The sequence below is a fragment of the Triturus cristatus genome, chromosome 7 (genome assembly GCF_964204655.1).
Source record: "Triturus cristatus chromosome 7, aTriCri1.1, whole genome shotgun sequence".
In the NCBI taxonomy this organism is placed as follows: Eukaryota; Metazoa; Chordata; class Amphibia; order Caudata; family Salamandridae; genus Triturus; species Triturus cristatus.
The window spans coordinates 631,162,704-631,190,318 of NC_140590.1; the positions used below are offsets into that span (position 1 = coordinate 631,162,704).

General features: G+C 47.3%; 1 protein-coding gene and 1 long non-coding RNA gene across 3 annotated transcripts in view; one reads left to right on the forward strand and one right to left on the reverse strand.

Annotated features, from left to right (window-relative positions):
• CEP95 (centrosomal protein 95) overlaps positions 1–27,615 on the forward strand; it is a 717,939-nt gene that overhangs the window by 296,320 nt on the left and 394,004 nt on the right. For both annotated transcript variants that reach the window (XM_085617251.1, XM_085617252.1), the window contains exon 9: positions 4,554–4,662. In XM_085617251.1, the coding sequence (XP_085473377.1) occupies positions 4,554–4,662 (109 nt within the window). The remainder of the gene's footprint in view (positions 1–4,553; positions 4,663–27,615) is intronic.
• The window catches only part of LOC146810260 (uncharacterized), a 65,567-nt gene that overhangs the window by 29,377 nt on the left and 8,575 nt on the right, over positions 1–27,615 (reverse strand). Inside the window, exon 2 of the long non-coding RNA XR_014966568.1 lies at positions 4,544–4,655. This is a non-coding gene — a long non-coding RNA (uncharacterized LOC146810260). The remainder of the gene's footprint in view (positions 1–4,543; positions 4,656–27,615) is intronic.

The window sequence follows — 27,615 nt, forward strand, 5'->3', positions numbered from 1 at the left end:
AATATTTATACCAGAAAAATGACAACACTTAATAAAACAGCATCATTAAATAGCACATATCCAAAGAACGAAATTGTACTATATAGTGATTTCATCCACAATGTCACCGGTAAGGTGATATGTAATGTCCCCAGCGATGTCATTTATGATGTCATCTGTCACATCATGTTTGAGGTCAAACTAATGTGTGCAAACCAGATAGCTGTTGCAAGGAATGCCAAATACCAGCATGTGATGCTGAAAAGGATTCTCCTCAAGATGGCTTCTGCATTGAGTTTAAATAGTACTCTGTTCTGTCCAGCTGATATACTTTTTATATCCTCTTTAATGGGGCACCCTACTAAAAAACACTGCAAGCTCCAAAATTAAGTTGTGAAACTTTGAACGTTAAGAAATATTACCACAACCCTAACTCGGAAAGAACTCCAATTGTTTCTAGTGAAAATTGAGTAAATGATATTCTCAAACTGTTTTGCACTACGTTCAAAGGTTTTATAGGTGGGGTTAGGTGTTAAGGTCCCCTGTCTACAAAATCTTTAAGGGATAAGGACAAATTCCTGCACAAGCTAAGTCACCACTACCCCAACATAAACCTTAAGTCTGGAAACGCAATCCTGTTCACCCAAGTCATTTCTCACATCTTTCTTTTTACTGAATAGGTCAGGGTTTTTTGCCTTCAGCTTTAAATTGAAGAACCCATGCTTGAGAAACCAGTTCAGCCTACTGGCCTTTAAGCAAGATTTGAAAATTAGCCTCATAAGCATCACCATGAGACTGCCCGAGAGAGGAGCTCGAGTAGCTTCGCCATTGGTGAAAGTGTTCACCATGTATCTGGCACAGTAAATCAAGCAGCTGAAAGTGCAAACAGCTCTGCAAAAATCAAACCTGGACCATGCACTCCTTGGAGGAGATATTTTTTTAATCTGTAACCATGCTAGTGGTTTGACCACGGTAAGAAGGACTGGTACTCGTTGCATAGCTTGCACTTCTTTCCCATAATTCTTTCTCAAAGCTCCAGACACCACCACCAAATTAGGCGGCCATCTGACTGAACGGACAACCCTCGCAAGAAGCAACACAGCAGAAATCATGTGTACTATCCACTCTGTGCCCCCAGTGGACCCATGCCCCCATCACATCTACAACCTTGGAAAATCTCCAATCAGCACCACCCTCACCCATATCATGAACACCTCTGTCGTGTCCCCGGATTAACGGAAACTTGCAGAAATCAACTAGCTTCTCAAGATGCCAACAGCTGACCACAATCAACTGAGCAACTTCCGACCAATCTCCCTGCTCCCATATCCAGCCAAAGCGATTGATACGGCCATCAACAAGCAACTGGCCACCAACGACATTCGAAACATCCTGGACCGTGGAGAAACAGTGGCCCTGATCCTGCTCCACCTCTCCGCAGCCTTAGACACTGTCTTCCACACCACCCTCATCAGAAGACTCCACGAGATCGGTATACAAGGATCCACTCTCAAATGGATCTGTTCCTTCCTCATGGGAAGAACCCAAAGGTTCAGGATGCCACCCTTCTCACCAGAGACCAAGAAACTGATATGCAGTGTCCCATAGGTATTGTCCCTCAGTCCCAATCTTTTCAACAATAAATGACACGCTCACCAACATCATCCGATCACCAGAGGTCAGTCATTTCCTACGCCAATGACACCCAACTCATCTTCTCCTTGATGAACAAGACAAACACCATCAGCATGACCATGGTAGCAGACTGGATGCAAACCAGCTGACTGAAGCTGAGCTCCAACAAGACTGTTCTTCAGCAAAAAGACCTCCCCATGAGATTCCACTTGGTGGCAGTCTGAGCTAGTACCAACACCCATGGACCACACAAGATATATAGGGATCATCCTAGACGACTAGCTCAACATGATGGCTCAAGTCTACGCAGTGTGCATCTCCTGCTTCCACATCCAACGCATGTTGCAAAACATCTCCAAATAGTTGCCTCAGAACAACAGACGGACCATCCTGAAAGCACTCCTCACCAGCAGGATGGAGTACAGCAACAGTTTACACCAGAATCTCCTAACCACTCCTACACAGACTCCAGAATGCAGCCGCACGCCTCGTACTCTACTTCCCATGCCGCATTCGATAACCCTGCACCGCAAGAAGCTTCATTGGATCCCAATGCACAAACACAGCCAATTCAAACTCTATACACTCACTCACTCACTCACTCACTCACTCACTCACTCACTCACTCACTCTCTCACTCTCTCACTCACTCACTCACTCACTCACTCACTCTCTCACTCTCTCCATACACTTTCACCAACCCACCAGACACCTAGGCTCTGCCTCCCTCTCACTCATACATACTTCCCGCATCTGCAAAAGCAAAACTGGAGGTCGCTCATTCTCCTACATCTCACCCGAGACATGGAATGACCTCCCTCAACACATCAGAGCCTCCTAACTTTTTGAAATCCTCAAGAGGCTGAAGACGTGGCTCTTTGTATGAGCACCTTGGGAACATACACCTTGCCTAAGCACCTGGATACCGTCTTGGGTTTTTAGTGCTCTACACAAATTAACATAACATAAAATAACAGTCTACGTACTACATAATGCCTTGTATGGTATTTACATCGTACTTCACCTGCCTTACCTGTAAACTTCAGTAATGAGGGCCTAAGAGGGTAATTCGGTAACTAATGCAGAGGGTGTGGAGACAGACTCATGGATGAGGCAACAGTGGTCGTGACAGTAGGTATGTAAGGAGTGCAAGATGTCATCGGACAGCTTGACACTATGTATCCCTTCAGCCCAAAGAAATGTTCCTCTGCTCCCTTATAATTTCAATTCTCTTGCTTCTACATGTTGATTTGCCTTATGTAGAGGCGTTTTCAAATGCATCTTTCTTGGTGGGATTGACTCCTTCAATACCCTTTTCCTGCAAGGTCATGGTTTAATCTGCAGACCAGAAGCTTCTGTCTCCTTCATAGAAACAAGCAACTTTCTTGTGCCATCTTCCCTCCTAAACAAATATTTTTTGTTATCTATTGTTATGCAGAATTTACTTCAAAGCTATCTCCTCCTGAGCTCTAGTTGCCACATATTATTTGTAGAGCTGTTCTAAGCCTCCTACCCTTCTGTGGCCTATAAGCATTGTGGAAAGTGGATTTGGGTTAATTTTCTCTAGACGTTTTTTGGCTTTCTATAATTTACCTGGATAGTGTCATTGGATACAGAGAACAGGTTTTTAACCATGACATTCTACTTGTTCACAAAGTGGACAATTAGGCATTAATGTGTCCTGATTTAATTAGCCTGTTGTGACATGAAACCTTCCTTTCCTAAGGAGGTCTCACTGTGCCCCCTACAGTCCACTTTGTTAGAATGTGATCATGGCTAAGAACCAGCTTTGCTGCACAGGAACATTGCTCAGATTTTTGGAAATAGCTTACAGGAACAACGTTCTCAAATATTAGCTTTTATTAGCATTACAAGGAAAGTTCTTGTATGTTTATTGCCCATACATATATTTATTTTTTGTTCAACAGTCTGGATGTATTGGTTCTTAATTCTGAATCTGACACAGGCCCAACACGTTATTTTTTTGTCATTTTGGTGTTTTTAATGGCAAGCAGTAGTATTAATTTGACATTCTGTATCAAGAAAGATCTATGATCCTTTCCAGCAGTGTTTGTCCCTGCCGCTCACACATTTACCATTTACTGCGAATCCTGGACATGCTCATGAACAGAGATCAACATTCAGCTCTTGCAGACAATCATCTCTTTGGATGTTTGAAAACATATGCTTGAAGGGCCAGAGGGCGGTGCACAGTTGTACGATACATTTTTGTTCAGCAACTATTTTCAATACATCTGTACTAAATCTGTAAGCTTCAGGAGAGGAATCCCTATTCTACAACACAAGTAGGGGGTGGGGAGCACTGTTAAGCAGACAGCCTTCTCGGGTATGAAAATTATGCTGGTGTAAACTTTTCAAATGCCCCAGACCACCAAAGCTTAGGATTAACTCTGGGCCTGTATGCAGGTGTGTCTAGTGGCAGCCCAAATAGGCAGAGCACACATAATTCTTAGTTCTTCACAAGTTATGAATATTTTGCAAATTTTCTAGTGATTGGAGGTCTTTTTTTTTCAAATTAGCTGAAGATTTCCTGAAAAAGAGAAAGTGTATGAAACATTATAAAGGTAGCTGGAAAGGCCGGTCCAAGGAGTTGAAGTCAAGGGAGCAGTTACTAAATCATTAGCAACATTACAGGCTTTAATTGAGGTATTCGTTGTTTTTTTAATAACCACTAGGCTATTGTCTGATGTTTGATATTTTTCCCACTAATTGTTCAAGAGATGTCTGCTCCCGTCTAATACCACTTGGTGCACATGGACTGATAGAGGGTAGCTGATATTTATGTTTGCAGATTGCTATGGCAAAGCTGTGTGTTGCCACCCTTGACACTTTGAATGCTATTCGAAAAAATCACTTCTCAGCTACTCCCCTAACATCTATGGACGTCTGCTGTGTGTTAACTCTTTACCTTTTTGCAGTTCGAAAAGCCATGCAGGCCTTCATCGAGGGAGAGCGTCGTGAGTGTAGCTCAATCCAAGCCTGATGCACCTCAGTCTGCTGCTGATGTTCCTCAGACACACCTGAAAGGTGAGAAATGGGTGCTTAGTATAACAGCTGGGTTTATTATCTGCTGCTTAGCATATATTTACTGTATCCTAGTATAAATACACATATGGTTACTGTACTGCCCTGTGTCAGAAATGTTTGAAGTTTTTTGTTTACATTTTTAATGGCATATTGAATAATGATGTTAAAATGTTTTTCTGTGTGGTGTTTAGCAGCAGGCGATTTGTGCATTGACACTTAAATGAGTTTGTGTTATGACCCAAGTCACTATTTTTCATTTTGTCAACAGTCCATTGTGTTGGACGTGTTACCTGCAAAACTATACAGCAGTCACTCAACACACTGGGCTATAACACCGCTCATTTGTATGACACACTCTTGGAAATCAGGCAATGCGCAGTGACATTTGTGGATAGGTGCCTCCCCCATGATGAAGGTTTTGAAATGGCTGAACACTCCTGTAACTCCACTGCTAACATAGAACCTGATTATCACAGTGAAATTTTAGTTCTTTAATGCATGCACAAAACCTTCTCCCTCCATTAGTTCTCAAAGGAGAAACTTTCACTTTTCCTTTGGTGGAACCCATCACTCACTTCCTTTGCCCTTTCCATATCAAGTCAATTTGTTATTTTTTTGTTCATATTCCTGTCCTTGTACATTTTTGACTTTGTCACTCTAACATTCTTCGTTAATATTATTTTGCCCCTTTATTTTTCTACTAAACAGCTAATCTTTTCTCTGTCTGCTTGCTGTAGCCCATTTGATTTGCACTTTTCTAAGTTTGCTTCTTTCTTTATTGTCCTATTTGATCTCTGTTTTGGCACTTGTTTGTATATTTCTCTGGTTAACATAAAGTCTCTGCATTTTGCCCTTCACAGATATATTGTCATATTTTTACTTTGTGAATCTTTCTCTGTTTTGCTCTAAGGTTTTTAAATAATAATTTGTGCTTCTGGTTTATATTTTTTTATTTCATTCATTGTTACATATTTAGTTGACTTTAGCTCAGACACAAACGTAGCAGGGTTCTTTCCTGTAAAAGTAAGGCTTCTGACAGTCTTGGACTTTTTGAGGATACTGGATTTGATTGCTCTGATTATTTTGTGGATTTCTTTGACAGGTTTAAGGCTGTAGCAGAATCACTAATACGCTCAAAAGAAACATATATGTGCGTGGCATGTGTAGCTGTAGATCTACATGCTGTGCATACGTCTGCTATCTGGTGTTGAGCTCTGACGTGTTGAACTTGTTTTTCTTCTAAGGAAGTCTTTTCAAGTCACGGGGTCTAGTGACTCTTCCTATTGATGGTATTGCCATGCGCAACAACTCCAATGTTAGATTGTTTTTTCTCCGCCATCAGTTTCAAACGTGTCGTTCACAGCTCCGGTTTGATGCCTCATGGTGTTCTCCAGAGTACTCGGACCTCCTCTTGTCAGTACCTACAAACAATCCTGTGTTTTTGTCGGCTTTCACCATCGGGTATCTTTGACTCCGTGTTGATCTAACACCCAGGGGCATAACTTGGTCAATAAGATGGGGGGAGTGTGAGCTTCAGATTTCCCAACAGTCACGCTGGGCTATCTTGGGGGCAGTGGAAAGAGGGAGGAGTACGGATTGTTAGGGGCATTTAAAAACAAAATTTTTAAGGCCTTCAAAACGGAGACAATAGCGACTATGTGCGTATGTGTTTTTGTCAGTGTGAAAATGTAAAAGTCCCAGGTAAAATAAGACAGAAACTAAATCATAACAGACCAAAAGCCCTTGTACTCAACTATTCACTACAGCATTTAATTTTTGAGGGGGGTGTCATCCCAAACACGCCCCTCCGAAGCTATGCCCCTGCTAACACCTTTGACTCCCAGCTGCTCAGGTCGAGAATGTTCCTGTGATGGAAAGGAATCCATTCTGATTCTTTCCCAGTTGTTTGGTCAAGTATTTGAAATCCAACCTCCACGAGTCTGCAACCTATTTGTCTCTTGACCACAGTGAGGACTCCTGATCGGCCTGCCTTGCGTTGCCTAACAAGAACACTCTTCAGAACAGACACCTGTATCGCCTTCGTCTCCATGACGCATAGATGGGAGGTGAAGGAGACTCCAGACATCTTTGGAGAACGGTAGAAGTCAGAGTTGGGTACTCCAGTCATCACAATGAATGTGGCCTATTCATCTTTAACTGTTGGTTCTGAGGCAGATGCCAAGTCCAAAGAGCCTCTGCCAGCCCTCAAAAGATTGCAGTGAGTATGGATGTTCCCATAACTCGCCACACAGAGGCGCAATTCTCTAGCTCCCAGGTTCCTTATAAGGCATCCTCGGCAGCACTGCCTTCCAGCCATGATCGCCACCCAAATTTGACAGCTCGTCTGAGGGAGATTGGGGTGGATGGATCGGCCCTGAGTCTTTTGGCCTCTTTTCTGGACCAAGGAGAACAGCGGGTTAAATTGGGCGAATTCCTATCTCCGTCCCGGCTTGTCCAATGTGGGGTCCCACAGGGTTCGGCCCTCAGTCCGACCCTCTTTAATATCTATGTGGCCCCCCTTGCCAAGCTAATAAGATCTTTTGGGATGGAGGTGGTCTCCTATGCAGACGATACCCAGATCATGGTGTCCCTCTCACACCAGGATGATTCCTCTGCTCTCAGCTTCAGAAACTGCATGGAGGCAGTTTCTGAATGGATGATTCATAATTCTTTGAAGCTGAATGGGGAAAAAACGGAGGTTCTTGTCTTCGGTGGTGGGAGTGACCCATGGTCGGCTGAGTGGTGGCCCCCCTCTTTGGGATTGTGTCCTACTCCTACCCACTCAGCTCGCAATCTGGGTGTCCTGATTGATCTCTCTCTCTCCATGAATCTACAGATAAACAGAACGGTGTCGATCTGTTGGGGCATTATCAAAATCCTAAGAAAAATAAAACACTATCTTGCTCCCCCTGCGCGCAAGCAAATTGTGATAGCCCTTGTGATCTCACGTCTTGACTATTGCAATGCTCTTTACTCCGGTCTAGACAAGGGTTTGGTGCAGCGATTGCAAATTGTTCAGAATGCGGCGGCCAGATTTGTGACAGACGCCCCGAGGCTCTCCCCGGCTACTGCTGTTAGGAAGAGCCTTCATTGGCTCCCTATCTCTGCCAGGGTCACTTTTAAGATCCTTAGTTTAACATATGGGGTCACTTCAGGACATGGAGCCGGAGGGATCAAGGAACTTTTAGTTCCCTATGTCCCCGCTAGAAACCTTCGGTCCTTAGAAAAGAAACTATTATTGGTACCCCGTTTCAGGAGAGCCAGGTGGGGAGGAAGGTCTTTTTCCTATTTGGCGCCCAAGCTTTGGAATGCTCTCCCCTTGGAAATTAGAGCTCAACCGTCGGCCCCCCTGTTTAGGAAAGCATTAAAGACCTGGCTATTTGTTATGGCATATCCCTGAGCTGTCCTCTGTGTTCTGATTATACTGTTAGGTGCCTTGATGCCTTCGGGCTTAGTTTGCGCGATATAAATCGTTTTTCATTCATTCAAATTTGGATATGGACCTAATGCCCAAGCCACATTTGGTGCCAAAGTCCCACTCTAAGACTCGAGCCTGGTCTGCTAATTCGGCTCTTGACCCGAAGGCACATCCTCAGCCACGCTTAGACTTGAAAGGGATGGAGCCAAAATCTTCCAAGCTGAGACAGACTCCACCAAAACATTTGGAGCCAAGATCAAGCTCAGCACCCTCCAGTCAGGAAACTTCTACAGCCCCATCAAGGCTGTCTTCCACTGCGTCATCCTCTGCTGCTTCTGAGCAATTTGATCAACCAAATCTCGAGCGGCTGCAGGAGCACTTGGATGCTTGATAGCAGCAAATTCATACACATCCAGGCACAGGGTGAATTCTTGCAAAACCTTCATACGAGACAAAGGAGTCTGTACCTCATGGGAGGAAGCTGATTTTTGAGGAGGACATCAGAACACCTGAATTTGCAGACCCCAAAAAGGCCTAGAGACATGCCAGGGCAACCTCTCCCCTGTCTCCTGCTCATCCCCCTCCTTCTCTGCCTCCTCCTCCACCACCTGTCTCTCCTGCCTTGCCTCTGGAGTCACCACAGCATTATCTTAGAGGTTCTTCACATTTGGCTGTGGGAACAGTCCTAGGCTGCCTTATGACCCATGTGAAACCCCCTCATGACCCACTGGGTCCCATGGGATTACAATGAGGCTGAACTCCCCCTTCCACCCTACATAGACCCAGATCTGTACCATTCTAAGCTTGCCGAGGTCACTTCGTACCATGACATGTTGCACAGAGCTGCCACTTACCACAATGTACAATTTCATGTGCAGCAAGAGGAGGAGGATTTCCTTGTGGAAACCCCTTCCTCCACTCAGCACTCCCATCAATATCTCCTGATTCTTAATGGTGTTCTCAAGCCTGCCACCTAGGTTTTCTAATATCCTGTCTAGGTAGAGTTATCATGCCTAGGGTAGATTGGAAGTATAAAGCCTCCCCTAGTGACCATCCTAGGGCCAACTACCACCTGACTCCTTTGTTATTCATACAGCCCGAAAGCATGCCAACACTCAGGGCACATGTAAAGCAGAGTTGCAGTCCAGTCTGGCCGCTTTCCATTGGTAAATTGTTCATTCAGTAGACTTGCTTTCCCGGTACGACTGCGCACACTGGGATCAAATGACTGATTTGGTAGAGTATCTGCAAAAAGAACAATTGATGGACAGAATGCAGAACAATGTCCTACATTCACCCCAGTACAGAGATCTGGGCATAAATCCATCATTTTTTTGCTCGCCATTCCAGTTTGGGCCCTGCAAATCAGTCTTGACCTTGCGCCCAATGGGAACAGTCCAGCCCGAAATGCCAGGCCAGGTCCTCCCTGGACTGGAAACAAGCATCCTAGGACCGGTTTCGGGTTTTCAGCCCTCATCAGCCAGGGTAGCTTGACTCCAGTGGCATGGAGAGCACGGACCCACATCTGGGCATACCCATCCCACCCAAAACCGGGCCTAGGATGCTTGTTTCCGGTCCAGGGAGGACCTGGCTTGGCAGTTCGGGATGAACAGTTCCCTAGAGGCACAGGGCTAAGACTGATTTGCATATGGCCAGGTCTAAACTGGGGTGGCATGGTGAGCAAAAGAATGACTGATTTAACCCCGATCTCTTGATTGGGTTTGAATGTTTTGATTAGTTCTGCATTCCGTCCATCAATTGTGTGTCTTTTGCTTTCTCTCGCCCTAAGTGCGCCGGGTATGCCCAGAAGTGGGTCCCGGGCTCACTGTGCCACTGGATTGAAGCTATCCTGGCTGAATATGGGGTGAAACCCCGGAACCGGTCCTAGGATGCTCGTTTCCGGTCCAGGGAGGACCTGGCTTGGCAGTTCGGGCTGGACTGTTCCCACGAGGCACAGGGCCAAGACTGATTTGCATATGGCCTGGTCTAAACTGGGGTGGTATGGCGAGCAAAAGAATGATTGATTTAACCCAGATCTCTTGACTGGGGGTGAATGTTTTGATTGGTTCTGCATTCTCTCCATCAATTGTGTGTCTTTTGGTAGAACATCTCCCAGAGCAGTACCTCAAGAAGGGGCAACAATTGGTGGTAAAGGGGAAGATAATCTCTAACACTAACATCGTCTGTGCTCTGGATACCATGGATACAGCCGCTCGCTGTATTAATACTAGTAATCGGAAGAGATCTGATTGGCTGCCACCACCTCAACCAGGAAGTGGTGGCAGCCATCTTAAAGAGTAAAAAAAGAAAAGAAAAGGGAGCAGGGTAGGGATACCCTTACCCCTCAGCCTGGTAGTGTGGTAACCAAGGCACCCCGCCTGGGGCCAAATTAGAAGAAATATATATATATTTCTGGATAATCGTGGAGGATCTATTAATTCATGGCAGAATGTAAACAAACACCCTGGGCCCGAGGAAGGGGGGGGGAGTGGGGGGTTTCAGATGGAGGAGACGAGGGTCCTATTATTGAGGGATGAGGCACACAGCCCCCCTCCCTGGGCCTCTTTCAGCCCCCCCCACCCCCCAGACCCCTTCCGCTGGGGCCTGATGTACTTTTTTAAGGGGAGGGGCCTACGCGGCGCCTCTCCCCGAGCCGCTATAGCCCTCTCGGGTACTAAACTTTTTTAAGTGCGGGAAGGGGGGCACACTGCACCCCACCCTGAGCCAATAATGGCCCCAGGCACCCCATCTCCCGGTGCCAGCTCACCAGCTATGTCCTGGGGACCCCAACCCGAGACATAGCGGTTCCCTGCCTGCACCAACGCAGGCAGCGAAAACTTTGTTTGCTCCTGCTTGATGGGAGCATTTTCAAAACAGGGAAACGGATCAAAATATTCTCCCTCCAGGAGGGAGCAGCATTTGTAGCGGAGCAATGCCAGCTCCCACTCCATCTAGAGAGCCAGTTGGGGCCTTGGGGTTTTTCTCGCAGCTCCAAAAGAAGTATATGGTGGGTTCCCTGGGTGGACACCAGGGCACCCAGCTTTTAAGTAAAGAGGGCCCTGGGTGGGGGAGGAACTTATTTTATTAGATCTAAGCGCTGCCTTTGATATTGTGTCCCATCTCTTCTGATGGATACTTCTGCCTGTGGATTCCTCACCTTTCGAATGCCCCATGCGCCAGCATTCCATGGGAAAATTCTTTCCTAGCTCTCCCACGTCGACGAGGACATCACAATGGATCGGCTCCGCTCGCGGCACTGTATGACGTAATCGGAGCCACAAAAGGACCTCGTCAGTGTGCGGACGTCGGTTCCCTTTTTTCCGCGCCGTCGACGCTCAACGGTTTTTTCCAGGGCTCTCCATTTTCATCGTGGAAAACTATGTTCGAGGCATATGACCTGCAGATCACACACTGAGGATAAGATCGCCATCTGGTGTTGGGCTCGGATGATTGCAGGTTGTTGTTGTCTTCGGAAGAAGCCTTTGGTCACGAGGTTGGTGACTCCTCCCCTGGACAACAGTGCGCATGGGCATCCACTCCATCGTCAGATTGTTTTTTTCCGCCATTGGGTTCGGATGAACTTTTTCCGCTCCAGCAGAAAACTTCCAGCAATCGATTTAACTCTTCAATCTTCATTCCATCGACGTCAAAATCAACTCGGACCGGTTCCGGAAGCGGCTGATGGACAGGACACCCTTTAAAAAATGCCCCCAGTGTGGAGCGAAGTTCCCCCACAGTGACCACCGCGAGGTTTGTAACCTCTGCCTGTCGCCGGAACACAACGAATCGACCTGTCCAGCTTGTGCCGCTTTCCGTTCCAAGAAGACCCTCCGGGACCGAAGAGCTCGACGCCATATTATGGCCAAACCAGCTCCAGAACCGGAGGACATCTTTGCTCAGGATGTTCCTGAAGATGACACCGAAGATCTCGAGATCGTGTCCGAGGCCGACGATTCCGATGACCTCATCACTCCAGGGCAGCGTGTGAGTACCACCCCCCCTGCCCCATCCAAAAGACATTGGTCAAGACTCCGCCAGCTGGGCCCAGTCGCGACCGTAAATCCTCTTCAGAAGCCCCGCCCTCGGGCCCGGCTCCGAAGACATCTAAGCCTGTAGGTGGCTCGGGCTCGAGCAAACCTCATGTGATTGTGCCTTTAACACCCTCGGCACCGAAAAAACCACTGTCGGCACCGAAACAGGCTTCAAGACCGAAATCTCCTTCGGCACCGAAACGTTCCTCGGCACCGAAGTCTCCACCGGCGCCGAAACGTTCTTCAACATCGATGCCTAAAAGTCCCTCGGCACCGAAGCCATCGGCGCCGAAACATACATCGGCACCGAAAACTCCATCGGCTCCGAAAACTCCATCGGAACCGAAAACTACGTTCACACCGAAAAAAGTTCATAAAGACCCGAAACGGCCATCGCCGCCACCACCTTCGGAGCCGGATGAACTTTTTCGCCCAGATCCTACTCAAAAGCGGATCTACATCAATCCCGACACTGGACATGTGACTGCCGTCCCATACAAGAAACGGAAGCTGAACATCACGCCTCCTCCAGCTCCCATACGGAAAAAGGACTGTGCTACTTCACCACTTCGTCCTTCCTCTCCTGTATTACCTCCTAACCCGTCCCCCCCTCCTCCTCCTCCTCCTCCTCCTTCTCCTTTACCTTTACCATCTCCCTATCATTCACCTCCTCCACAGGACGATAATGATGACTTGGGGGGAGGGGCGGACCCTGATTTATTTAATGATCCTGTTGATCCAAACGACCCTTTTTACATTTCCAGACACAGCACCAGTAGATGACTGGTCTTATCCAATGCCTGACATGCCTGACCCCACTACCTACCCCTCCAAGCCCTCCCCTCCTGATGACCATTTGGGGTTTGGCCAACTAATAAATAGGGCAGCAACATTCCATGGCGTCACAATGCACACAGACCCCCTTGAAGAGGACTTTCTCCTCGATACTTTTAAGCAGTCACAAAAAACTGTTCACATACTGCCCATGATTAAAGGGGTTATAAAGCATGCCACTGAGGTCTTTAAAGACCCTGTTCGAGCTAGGGTTCTCAACCCACGCATCGAAAAAAAGTACCGACCAGCCCCGCAGGACCCTGCATACATTAAAGCCCAGCTCCCTTTAGACTCCTTGGTCGTATCAAATGCCAGGAAGCGCGTTAACTCACAGACAACTGGAGAAACGCCTCCCCCGGACAAGGAGTATAAGCTTTTAGAGGCCTCAGGCAAACGAGTCGCCGCACAGGCGGCGAACCACTGGCGTATTGCCAATACCCAAGCCCTGTTAGCCCGGTATGATAAGGCGCATTATGACCAACTTGAGGACCTTCTGCAACATCTGCCTGATCCTTTTAAATCCCAGGCCGCTGACCTCATTCAAGAAGGCAAGTTAATATCTAATGCCTCCATTAAATGCGCCTTAGATGCGGCAGACACTGCTTCTCGGGCGGTCAATACTAGCGTCTTACTCAGACGACATGCCTGGCTCCGTATTTCTGGTTTTAAACCGGAGGTTCAAACCGCAATTCTAGCTCAACCTTTCAACCAAGAGCAGTTATTTGGCCCTGCAGTGGACACTGCATTAGAAAAAATGAAGAAGGATAATGAGACTGCCAAGTCTATGGGAGCACTGCAGTCTCCTCAAAACCGGGGTTCCTTTCGTCGCTCCTTTTATAGAGGAGGCTCCAAAAACACGGCAACTGAGACCACGTCCACCTTTAAAAATTCTGGACAAACATCCCCTAACAGAGGATATTTCCGAGGAGGTTATAGGGGAAACAATAACAAAGGTCGAGGGTGGGGCAACAACAACAACACCCGCACCTCTCCAGCCACCAAACAGTGACTTGCCACCACTCCCCCCAGACCATTCCACTCCGGTCGGGGGGCGACTCCAACAATTCCTACCTGTCTGGACTTCCATCACCACAGACAGATGGGTAAGACAAATTATCCAGTCTGGCTACTGCCTAGAACTCATACAATCCCCCCCCAAACATACCACCCAAACAACGTCCAATGTCCTCACATCATCTCTCTCTCCTCAAACAAGAAGTTCAATCCCTGTTACAAAAACATGCGATAGAACCAGTCCCTCTTCAACATCAGGGAACAGGGGTGTATTCTCTATACTTCCTCATTCCCAAAAAGGACAAAACATTACGGCCCATACTGGATCTCAGATTGCTAAACCAGTAAATACATTCAGATCATTTTCATATGACCACCCTCCAACAAGTCCTCCCACTGTTACAACAGGGAGACTTCCTTGCCACATTGGACCTCAAGGACGCGTACTTTCACATCCCTATGCATCCCGCTCACAGAAAATATCTACGATTTGTGGTAGATGGGCAACACTATCAATTTACAGTTCTCCCATTCGGAGTAACAACGGCACTCAGAGTGTTCACCAAGTGCTTAGCAGTCGTGGTGGCGCACCTCAGAAGACAACAGATCCATGTCTTCCCCTATCTGGACGATTGGCTCATAAAAGCCAATACTCGCCAAAAATGCGTTCTCCACACTCATCGCACAATTCAAACTCTCCACAATTTGGGATTCAGTATCAACTACCCCAAATCCCATCTACAACCTTCCCACTTACATCAGTATCTAGGAGCAACCATAGATACATCCAAAGCCATTGCTTATCCCAGCACTGCCAGGATAGCCAGTATACAAAATCTCATCTCTCAATTTCAAACTCATCCATCTCTTCCAGCAAGTGTTCATGCAGCTCCTAGGCATGATGGCGTTGTGCATCTCCATAGTCCCACATGCACGACTTCAAATGCGCCCCTTACAGGAATGTCTAGCACAGCAGTGGAACCAAGCTCCCGGACAACTTACCGATCTGGTATTGGTGGACAGTCGCTCACTTCGCTCACTGAAATGGTGGAACACCATCAACCTGTCCAAAGGGCGGCCGTTCTTAGAGCCTCTTCCACAAGTTGTGCTAACTACCGACGCATCTCACAGGGTGGGGAGCCCACCTCCTTCACCATACCACTCAGGGCAGATGGACCAGTCAACAGAAACTGCTCCACATCAACCACCTGGAACTCTTAGCAGTGTTCCTAGCACTAAAATCCTTTCAGGTACACCTAAAGAACAAAACTGTCCTCATACGCACAGACATGACAATGTATTATATACAGAAACAGGGAGGGACACATTCTCTCCAACTGTCCCAACTGGCACAGCAAATCTGGAGATGGGCAATTCCACAAAACATCTACCTGTTAGCAGAACATCTCCCAGGGATCCACAATCAAGTGGCCGACCTCCTAAGTCGCCACACGCAGCAGATCCACGAATGGGAATTACACCCCAAGGTTCTACTCCCCTTCTTCCAAAAATGGGGACAACCAGACATAGACCTGTTCGCCACTCCCGAAAACACAAAATGCCCAACCTTCGCCGCCAGGTTTCCACACCCACAGTCGAAGGGCAATGCCCTATGGATGAACTGGTCAGGCAGATTTGCGTACGCCTTTCCGCCTCTCCCACTAGTTCCATTTGTGGTACGCAAACTGAAACAACAATCGCTAACGCTAATACTAGTAGCTCCCACTTGGGCACGTCAACCGTGGTTCACCACACTTCTGGAACTATCTTTAGTTCCACATCAAAGGCTACGCCTCTCCCCGGATCTATTAACCCAGAACCATGGAGAAATCAGACACCCAGATCCTCAAACACTGAACCTAGCGATCTGGCTCCTGAGGTCTTAGAGTTCGGATACCTCAATCTCCCTCCAGACTGTATGAATATCATAAAGGAAGCTAGACGACCTACTACTAGAGCATGTTATGCCGCAAAATGGAAACGATTTGCCATCTACTGCGCTAATAATGACATACATCCATTGGATGCTTCCATCCAAAACATCATTTGCTATCTACTACACTTGCAAAGATGCAATCTAGCGTATTCCTCTATACGTTTACACCTAGCAGCCTTGGCAGCCTACTTGCAAAATAGGCAACACCTGTCCCTTTTTAAGGTACCAGCCATCAAAGCGTTTATGGAAGGTCTCAAAAGAATTCTTCCCCCAAGATTGCCACCTGCCCCAGTGTGGAATCTCAATGTGGTTCTAACAAGACTTATGGGTCCCCCATTTGAACCTATGCACAAATGTGAATTACAATTCCTAACATGGAAGGTAGCTTTCCTTATCGCAATCACTTCCCTACGCAGAGTAAGTGAAATACAAGCCCTTACACTAGAGGAACCTTTCTTACAACTATACCGTAACAAAGTGGTTCTTAGGACAAACCCTAAATTTCTTCCAAAAGTGATTTCCCCTTTCCACCTTAACCAATCAGTAGAGCTACCAGTCTTTTTCCCAAACCCAGACTCCGTAGCGGAAAGGGCCCTACATACCTTAGATGTCAAAAGAGCCTTGCTTTATTACATCGACAGGACAAAACCTTTTCGAAAGACTAAACAACTCTTTGTTGCTTTCGCACCACCACATAAAGGCAATCCGATCTCTAAATCCGGCATAGCCCGGTGGATAGTTAAATGCATCCAAATATGCTACCAAAAGGCTAAACGTACACTTACAGTTCCCCCTAGGGCGCACTCCACGCGTAAAATAGGGGCTTCCATGGCCTTCTTAGGTAACATTCCCTTAGAAGACATTTGCAAGGCAGCCACGTGGTCTACCACACATACCTTCACTAAACACTACTGTGTTGACGTGCAGGCCAAACAACAGGCCTCAGTGGGCCAGGCTGTCCTAAAAACTTTATTTCAAGCTGCTGCAACAGATACAGGCGACCACCGCTAAGGGGAAGCACTGCTGTATAATCTATCCTCAGTGTGTGATCTGCAGCTCATATGCCTCGAACGGAATATGCTACTTACCAGTATGCATCTGTTCTTGGCATGTAGAGCTGCAGAGTCACACACGCCCGCCCGCCTCCCCGGGACCTGTATCTGTTCCAGCATCCGTCTTACTTAGACATTACACATGGACACCCTTTCTTTCATTTCTATACACTCCATCTTTTCCCATCATGGCGAAAAAACAATCTGACGATGGAGTGGATGCCCATGCGCACTGTTGTCCAGGGGAGGAGTCACCAACCTCGTGACCAAAGGCTTCTTCCGAAGACAACAACAACCTGCAATCATCCGAGCCCAACACCAGATGGCGATCTTATCCTCAGTGTGTGACTCTGCAGCTCTACATGCCAAGAACAGATGCATACTGGTAAGTAGCATATTCCATCTCGTAGTTTGTCAGAATGGCTACTTCTAGGAAAACAGGATGCAAACCCTGCAGGGAGTGTGGCGGACACATGTCTATAACGGATCCACATGATGACTGCCTGTGCTGTTTATCCTCGGACCACGACGTCGAGGAATGCAGAAGCTGCAGGAAAATGAATCCTAAGGCTATCAAAGAACGTGAAGCCAAATTGTTTATGGCGAAATCCAAGAAGGAGAAGAGAGGAACAAAGAGGGCAAAATCTTCATCTTCTCACACTTCGGGGTCAAAGAGACACAAGAAATCCAAGAGACATACCTCTCGACATCGTTCTTCGAAGGACAGAGTCTCGAGGTCGAGATCGAGGTCGCCGACTCCAGCTGAGCGACCTCTGAGAAGGTACTTTCTCTCTCCTACTCCTTCTACTCGGGCGATGCCAGTACCATCTCCGGCTGCGGCGTCGCAGGTTTCTGAGGCATCTTCGCTTCATGAAGAATCACCAGCTCCAGTGATGTCACCGGCGCCGGGAGGGTCCGTGTTGCTTCACCTGTGCGGGCACCGGCTCCGGCTCCGCAGGCTCCAGTGCGACCTCAGGTGAGTCCCCTACAGGAAGGTACGGATTCATATCCTCCTTTTCCTGCTCCTGGGACTGACTCTTCGCATTTTCTCATTGCGATTTTTGGTTTATTTGCAAGAGCCTCAACTCCATCCGGTGTGCCTTCAGGCCCCGTGGGTCCTCTGGCTTTCAACCTGGGTGTGCCTCAGTTCTATCCCCAGGCACCTTTCATGCCATTTATGCCATTGACTCCGGCTTGGCATTTCCCGGCGCCGAGATAGTCTACCCCGGCTCCCCGGACTCCTTCAGCTGCTGAGTCTGCTCCACCTCGGATTCGGTCGACGTCGAGGTTCGATGTCGAAGCTCCTCCATCAACGCCGCTGATGTCTTCTCCGGCGCCGCGAGTTGCTCCGCCGATGCTGTTGCCTAAGCAACGCTCCAGGAGAGAAGCTCAGAGATAGCTTGAGGAGGAGGAGGAGTATTTGCAAGAACAGGAGGAAGGAGAAATTGTGGACTCTGTGGATGAGTTTGAGGGCCTTCAGGAAGCTAGTGGCCTAGACACTTCTCCTGAGTATGATTTACCATCTGCAAGTGGTTGTGTTGGACAGGACCTTATGTTGTAATTAAGAAAGCAGCTGATTTATTGGGCCTTACACTTCCCTCTGCTGAGGTTAAGTCTAACATACTGACGGAAGTTTTGAATACTTCATCTACCTCTGAGCCCCTACTTCCATTCACAGAGGCTTTAACAGATCCAATTCTGGAGGTGTGGCAGAAGCCTTTGTCTGCTCCGGCGGTATCTCGTTCTATTTCGAGAGGATACAAGCCTGCCCCTGGTGATCTGGCTTTTTTTGTCTTCACATCCGACACCAGAGAGTCTAGTTCTCCAAGCCTCTTGCTCAAAACAGTCTTCTGGTGCTTTTCCTACCATTTTGGGTGACAGAGACTCAAAAAAGACAGAGCAAGCTGCGAAGAAAGTATTTTCATCTGCAAGTATGGCTCTAAAGTCAACTAATGTGACTTGCCTTCTTGGACGTTATATACATGCATTGATGGACTCTGTTGTTCAACTTGCTCCTAAGTTGCCTGAGGAGGATCGTGCCAACTTCTTGGAAGTCCTTTCGGATTCACAGGCCGCAGTATGTCAAGTGATTCATTCAGGCATGGACACTGCTGACTCTGTGGATCGTGTTATGGGGTCTTCTGTGGCTACAAGGAGACAGGCATGGCTCAAGTCTTCAGGGTTTTCGGCTGATGCACAGGCGACCTTGTTGGATTTGCCCTTTGATGGGTCAAGGCTCTTTGGTTCTAAGATGGATTCAGCCTTGGAACGTTTCAAAGATAGGAGAGCCACCGCAAGATCTTTAGGCCTACAGGTTCAGTCTAGAGGTTATGGATATAAGAGATATCGGGGCTTTGGAAGACCTGCTTCCTTTCGTGGCCGCCAATAATTTCAGCAGAGCCATCAACAGCAAAATCTCTTGTACAAATCATACAGAGGGAAGAATAAGAGAGGCAAATCGTCAGCAAGCCTCTTTCTCTTCCTCTACCTCCCCTCCTGCCACCGTTGGTACATCAGGAAAGCAGTTCTAGATTCCCCATCTTAGAACATGTTGGTCCAGTTGGAGGTCGGGTGTCCCACTTTCTACAAGATTGGAGACTGATCAAATCAGATTGTTGGGTCTTGAATCTTGTAGAGCATGGGTACGCCCTCCCATTTTTGTAGTTTCCTCCTCCTTACCCTCCTCGCCCGGGTGGTTGTTCAGAAGACCACTTGTTGCTTTTGCAGTAGGAGGTTCTCGCTTTACTCCAAAAAGGTGCGATAGAGGTGGTTCCGGAGCAGGAAAGGGGTCAGGGTTGTTACTCCCGATATTTCCTGATCCCCAAAAAAGATGGTCACTTGAGACCAATCTTGGACCTCAGGATTTTGAACCTTTACCTCAGACAGGAAAAGTTCAAAATGTTGACCTTGGCTCAGGTTCTTGCGCTGCAACAGGAAGACTGGATGGTGTCCATCGATCTGCAGGATGCGTATTTTCATCTTCCCATCCCGAAGTCGCATCAGAAGTTTGTCCGGTTCACAGTGGGATCGCAACATTACCAGTTTGCAGTTCTTCCGCGCCTCGAGTCTTTACAAAGGTGATGGCAGGGGTAGCGGCTCATCTCAGGTCAGGGGTTCCTGTTTTCCCCTATCTGGATGACTGGCTGTTGAAAGCAGAGTCTCCAGAGTTGGTTTCGCGCCACTTACAAGTGCCAACTCATCTGTTGTTCAATTTGGATTTTTCTATATATGTACCCAAATCTCACCTGGTGCCTTCTCAGCGCAGCCTGTTCATAGGGGCAATACTGGACACTTCTGTGTGCCGGGCATACCCACCTCCGCAAAGGATTCTCGACATACAGGAAATGATTCCTTTGTTTCACGATGGAGTGGTTGTTCCAGTCCTGAAGGTTCTTCGCCTGCTCGGTCTGTTCGCTTCCTGCATTCTGTTGGTCAACCATGCACGCTGGCACTTGAGGGCACTCCAGTGGTGCCTCCGCAGGCAGTGGTATCAGCACATCGGAGATCTCGGGGAGAACATCAGAATCTCCAGAGGAAGCTGCAGCGGAGCTGTCTTGGTGGAGTGTGCAGGGCAACCTGTCTCAAGGAAAGCCCTTTCAGCCTCTTCCGCCGGTGGCCACAGTGATCACGGATGCCTCCACTCTAGGGTGGGGTGATCTGTAGGTCAAAGGCCTTTGGTCTCTAGAGGAAAGGTTACTTCACATCAACCTTCTGGAATTGCGGGCGATACGTTTGGCACTGAATGCTTTTCACCCTTCCCGTCGCGGTCAGTCGGTTCAGGTCCTGACGGACAACACTACCGCGATGGGGTACATCAACAAACAGGGAGGTGTAGGGTCGTATCGCCTCTGTCGAGAGGCTCTGCGGCTCTGGTCCTGGACTCACGGCCAACGGATTTGTGTGTTTGCAAATCATTTGGCCGGTGTGCTGAATGTTCGTGCGGACAGTCTGTCGGCGTTACTCGGCCGATCATGAGTGGCGGCTTCATCCGGAAGTGGTTCATCTCATCTTTCAGATGTGGGGATCCCCTTGGTTGGACCTGTTTGCCACTCATGAGAACGCGCACTGCCCGTTATTCTGCAGTCTCCAGTATCCGTTGCACGGAGCTTTGGGGGATGCATTTCAGATTGATTGGAGCTCACAACTTTCGCGTTTCCTCCCATACCCTTGATTCCTCGGGTTCTGAGGAAGATTCGCCAAGACCGGGCCCAAGTTATATTGATCGCCCCGGATTGCCCAAGAAGGGTGTGGTACACAGATCTTCTTCACCTCTCATCGCACCCTCCGCTCCGTCTCCCTCTCAGGGCAGACCTCCTCTCGCAGTCGCAGGGGCAGGTTCTACACCCCCACCTCCAGAGCCTGCACCTTCATGCCTGGAGATTAAACGGGGCAACCTGAGTTCTTTCTCTCTCCCGCCAGAGATAGTGGACGTTAATCTATCATCCAGGCGACACTCCACTAAGTCTGTTTACTCTTCCAGATGGTCTAGGTTTGTTAAGTGGTGCGGAGAGAGAGAGAGACATTGACCCTTTGAAGGCCCGATTGTCTAATATTTTGGAGTTTTCTCTATCTTTAGCACAGCAAGGTTGTGCTGTAGACACTGTTAAGGGCTATTTGTCGGCTTTGTCTGCCTTTTTATGTTTGCCGGACCAGCCGTCTTTATTTAAGTCCCCCATTGTCATGAGGTTCATTAAGGGCCTTACAAATAAGTTTCCTCCCACACCTTTCGTTATGCCTCAGTGGGATTTGAATCTCGTACTCACTTTTTTTAATAGTTTCTCCGTTTGAGCCTCTTCACACTTGCCCGTTGAGGCTTCTTTCTTTTAAAACGGTTTTCTTGATTGCCATTACCTCGGCTAGGAGGGTAAGTGAGCTTCAAGCTCTTAGTTCGAAACCTCCTTTCCTGACCATTTATGCGGATAAGTTGGTTATAAGGACCAGGGCTGCTTTCCTTCCCAAGGTGGTTACCCCTTTTCATATGGGACAATCCATCACTTTACCTACCTTTTATCCTCCCTCTCACCCTTCCAAGGAGGAACAGACTGCATCGGTTGGACCCTAAGAGGGCTGTCGGCTTTTATTTAGATCGGACTAGAGATCTGAGGCTGGACAATCAGCTTTTCATGGGCTACGTTGGGAAAATGAAAGGCAAGGCAGTACACAAGAGGACGCTTTCCAGGTGGATTATCTTGTGCATCAAGATTTGCTACGCCCTGGCCAAGAAGGAACCGCCTGAAGGTATCAGAGCTCATTCCACCAGAGCGAAGTCTGCTTCTTCTGCTTTGGCTAGATGTGTTCCTGTTCTTGATATCTGTAAGGCTGCAACTTGGGCCTCCCTCCACACCTTTGCAAAGCATTACTGCTTGGACTCTGAGGTTAAGAGGGATGGCCATTTTGCTGCTTTGTTTTGCAGGATTTTTTGGTCTAGTCAGGTGGACACCCTCCTCCTGGCGGGGTACGGTTTTGGGAATCTATTCGAATGGTGAGGAATCCACAGGCAGAAGTATCCTTCAGAAGAACAAGTTACTTACCTTCGGTAACGCTTTTTCTGGTGGATACAATATCTGCCTGTGGATTCCTCACAGACCCACCCACCTCCCCGTTGTCCACCTGTTTCTACCAAAAAATAGTTTCTTTTGATGTCTTAACTATGTTTATATTTTAATGAGAAATGCTTGTTCTGTTGCTATTTCTCTATGCCTTTCTTGATTTACCCATTTGTGAATTTATATGTATATATTTGATATGCTATGTGTGCATTTGAAAATGTCGGTCCGCCAGTTTGCCTCGGTGGCACGGAAAAAATGAGTGGAACTGACGTCAGCACGCCGATTAGGTCCTTTTGTGGCTCCGATGACATTATACGGTGCCGCGAGCGGAGCCGATCCATTGTGACCTCCTCGTCTACGTTGGAGAGCTAGGAAAGAATTTTCCCGTGAAATGCTGGCGCAGGTGGTATTCGAAAGGTGAGGAATCCACAGGCAGATATTGTATCCACCAGAAAAAGCGTTACCGAAGGTAAGTAAATTGTTCATCTTGCTCGAAAGATTTTCAATGTTGGGTCTTGGAGGAAGAGCCTTGGCTTGGCTAACATCATTCCTCAAGGATCCGACATTTCAAGTCTAATTAAGCCAGTGGCAGATCAGAGGTGGCTTTTACCTCTGGAGTCCCTCCGGGCTCAGTCCAATGTTATTTAATATTTTCGTCCGCCCTTTGGCAGATGTAGTGGAGGATTGTGGTATAACCTTATTCTCTTACGCAGATAACACCCAAATTATATTTTCTTTGTCATCTGCACAGGATCAGGGACCATCCGATCTTAACCTGGGCTTGATTCGAATTGCCACTTGGATGAACAGTAACTCTCTCAAGCTCAATGGTGATAAGACGGAGGTCATGGTCATGGGTGGTCATGGGTAAGAATCCACAACTCTGGGGCCCACAACATTGGCCCGAAACCCTAGGGACTTGCCCTGCCCTTTCCGCCAAGGTTAAGAACTTGGGCTTTGTGTGGATGAGCATCTCTCCATGAAGCCTCAGGTGGTCAAGGTTACCTCTACCTGCTTGGTGGTGCTTGAATGGGTAAAAAAAGATCATTAGGATGATTCCCCGTTCAGCCCAAAGGATAGTAATTCCAGCCCTAATTTTATCTAGACTGGACTATGGTAATATCTTGTATTTGGAAATAGAACAGCTGTCAGTTAGACAACGTTTTCAGTTGGTCCTGCTGCTCCGGCTCCCAACTTATGCTTCAGTGTCACACCTTTTTCAGGAACTTCACTGGCTTACAATTAGTAAGCGTATTCAAGGCTGTGCTACATGTTCAATGCCACGCTATATTCAGGAGCTGGCGGTGCCTTATCAGCTTTCACGTACGCTGATATATTTGAACCAGGCCTTATATAGTGTGCCTAGGTTTTGCTTGGCCCATATGGGAGGGCGTTCTTTCGCAGTGTTGGTCCCGAAACTGTGTAAGTCTCTTCCCGTGCCCCTGAGAAATTGTACCTCTCTGCTTGCATTTCGTAAGGGTCTGAAGACCTGGTTGTTTTAAAGCCTTAATAAGGATTTCTATTCTTTTGCTCCACTTCGGGAAAATCTTTTGGGTAGCCGTGCACGTTACAAAATTTTAAAATACATAAATAAAGCTTGGTCTGTTTACCTTTCACTGTACATTCAAACTATAAGACATTATTAGGCCATAATATCCTCTTCTGTAGAAGGATGTTCCTATCTTATGAAGAGGCACACAGAAAAACAACCTCCACTCCTGGCTGTTTCAAGCTGCATCATCTCTGGACGCTGCACACGTGCCATACTGTTCTCACTCCTATAATCGCTTTTCAAGACCCAATGTAGACTACTGTAAGATCGTTAGACCTCTCACCACCAAGAAAACCCTCAAATGCACCCTCAATCTTCCATTACGAATGTGGAAACCATCTTCCTTTGAACTTCTCCTTTATCTACCATTAGGTTTTACACATGTTCTCACTATTTTTATTTATTTATTTTAAGGTTTTATAGAGTGCGAACCTGACCCGTGATGGTATTGGAGCGCTTTACAAGATTGAAGGGTGGTATACTATAGATTTAGGAGGGGAGGGTACTATTGGGGTAAAAATAGGTAAATACAATATATAAGCAAAAACAAGCAGTACAAAGTCCCGGATACTTTTGGGATAAAAAATAGGTAGATACATTATACATAGGGCTCCCGGCTTTATGGTATTTTTTTTTTTTTACCTTTCCGTCTGTATTTATCCATATTCATTTTTTGATAATTTTATCTGTATTTATCCACATTTATTTTGCCGCAAGCAAAAACAGAAGATGCAGCTAGTATTTTTCCACATTTATTTCAATAGGCAATGCGTGCTTGGTTGTTATAGGTTTAGATAGATTTATGTAGATGGTAAATGGGCAACTGCTTTTAACAAAGATCCTTTTGTTACTTGCAGTTAATAAATTACAGTTCTCCTAATGTAACCCTCACAGTCTTATGCAACACATCATATACATTGATTTACACACATATGATTTATTGTCAAGCGCTCTGACACCTTGCATTATGATGAGTAGGGCTATAGCGCTATAAAATAAATAAATCCAATAGCAGAATTTTAATTATTTGTGTAAATACTGGGATAAACCAACACATCTAACATTCCTACAGTGCGTGTATATCTTTTTGCTCCAGTGACTGAACTAAGTCAAATGCAGGCCTCTCTTAAGTACCTGTGAAGTGCCAAGCTGTGCGCATTTGTTTTCTCTCAATTGCTTTTAGGGATGGGTCTTCATCCTCACCGACCCCCACTACCCATAGCTTCCAGACAGGATACTTAACCAAAAGGAGGCCTGATGGCCCCTTAAAGTCGACCTTTGTTATGGGCTCAGCTGAAATTTGATAAGCCCTCTCCCGCACTGGGACAGGCTCGTCTTCTCCTGGCACACAGTAGCAAAGGTAAACATATTTATTGGCATTATCCCGTTTCAATTTATAAATACAGACGAAAGAAAAATATTTTTCCGTCTGTATTTATATGCAAAAATCCGTTTAAACGGAAAACCGGGAGCCTTAATTATACAAGAAGGCACGCAGTCTCAAACTCTTGGGTGGGAGGCCCAGGAGTGCAGGGTAGGTATCAACCGTAAAAGCCATGGATAAAGCCAAAGTGGTGGGTGGAGCAGATCGCTGAGGGGTTTGTAATATGATCGTTATGCGAGGAATTTGCCCATTAGGAAAGTTTAGGTCTCCTTTTTAAAGCGTGCCAAAGATGGAAGTCTTCTAATGGTGGGTGAGAGAGAGCTCCAAATTCTAGGAGCGGCTCCAGAGAAGGCCCGATTGTAGTATTTTTTTTTTTCTGGAAGCATGCTGGTTGGAGCAAAAGGTCTCCGGCAGATCGGGAGTTTCTGGCTCCTCCTGATATCACGAGTTTCTGGGCGAGAAATGCAGGGGAATCGGAGTAAAGAGCCTTGTGAGTAATGCAGGCCAGTTTAAGTTGGATTCTGGCCTCAAGGGGAAGCCAGTTCAGAGCTTTAAGGTGGGGAGAGATGTGGTCGAATTTCTTAGAGCCAGTTAGGAGTCTGGCGGCGGTGTTGAGGCAGGCTTTTAAAGGGGCCAGAGAGTTCTTGGGTAGCCCTGCGAGAGTAGAGCATCCATATTCGAGTCTGGAAATGACTAGTGCCTGGATTGCCATTTTTAGGTCGAGAGTGTCGAGGAAGGGTTTCAGTTTCTTAGGTAACTCAGGTGAAATCTGGCGGTTTTGGCCATCGAGTTGATATGGCCCCTCATGTTCAAGCTGCCGTCAAGGGTTATTCCAAGGGATTTCGAATAGTCCACGATGGTAGGAGGGCAGTTTAGCACTGTGATAGCCTCGATCCATTCCTGGATGTCTGGATTGGTTTTGGGTGGGGAGATTAGAAGAAACTGTTTTATTTGCATTAAGTTTGAGCTGGTTGGCGGTGAGCCAGTGAACAGTCAGCTTCAAGGCCTCATTCAGGGAGAGGATGTCCTCCGGGGAAGAGATTTTAATGTAGATCTGTGTGTCATCAGCGTACATGAGGTAGGAGATATTGGCGGTGCGTAGCACCTCTGTGAGCGGGTCAAGGTAAAGATTGAAGAGGGTGGGGGAAAGGGTTGATCCTTGGGAGACTCCAACCGTGATCGGAAAGGGAGCGGATAGGTTACCGTTGATGAAGACTCTCTGTGAGCGATTTTGGAAGAAGGACCTAAACCATTCAAGGACGGTGCCATCCAAACCCATCCTGAGTTTGAGGCATTCAAGGAGTGGTGACACAAATGTCCTACCACCCAGCGTTCCCCCGGGTCTCCCGATAAAAACGGTGCCTCACACATGTGGGAGGCACAAGTACCCGCGACAGGCAAGGGTCCAAAACGTATTGAGGTGACATCACACCTCAATAAGTTTTGGGCCCTTGCCTGTCGTGGGTACGTGTGCCTCCCACACTAGTGAGGTATCGTTTTTATCGGGAGACCTGGGGCAACGCTGGGTGGTAGGAAATTTGTGTCAGCCCGGTGATGCCACAATTTCCCGTACAAAAATGTGTGAAAATAGTGATTTTTTTCCAGTTAAATTTGAGGTTTGAAGGGCATTCTGGGTAAGGAAACATTGGGGGATCCACAGAAGCCATACCTCCCTGGAATCCCCCGGGTGGCTAGTTTTCAGAAATGTGTGGGTTTGGTAGGTTTCCCTAGGTGGCCGCTGAGCACCGGGCTAAAAACCCAGGGTACCCCCTTTTCAAAACCAGGTTGTTTTGTGATAGGCAAATGTGATGTCGCCTCACTACATTTTGGCCCTTGCCTGTCGCGGGTACTTGTGCCTCCCACATGTGTGAGGCACCATTTTTATCGGGAGACCCGGGGGAACGCTGGGTGGTAGGAAATTTGTGTCAGCCCGGTGATGCCAAAACTTTCCCACCCAAAAATGTGTGGAAAAAGTGATTTGTTTCAGCTAAAATTGAGGTTTGCAGGGCATTCTGGGTAAGGAAACGTTGGGGGATCCACGCAAGCCATACCTCTCTGGAAGCCCCCGGGTGTCTAGTTTTCAGAAATGTGTGGGTTTGGTAGGTTTCCCTAGGTGGCCGCCGAGCACCGGGCCAAAAACCCAGGGGACCCCCCCTTGCAAAACCAGGTCGTTTTGAGATAGG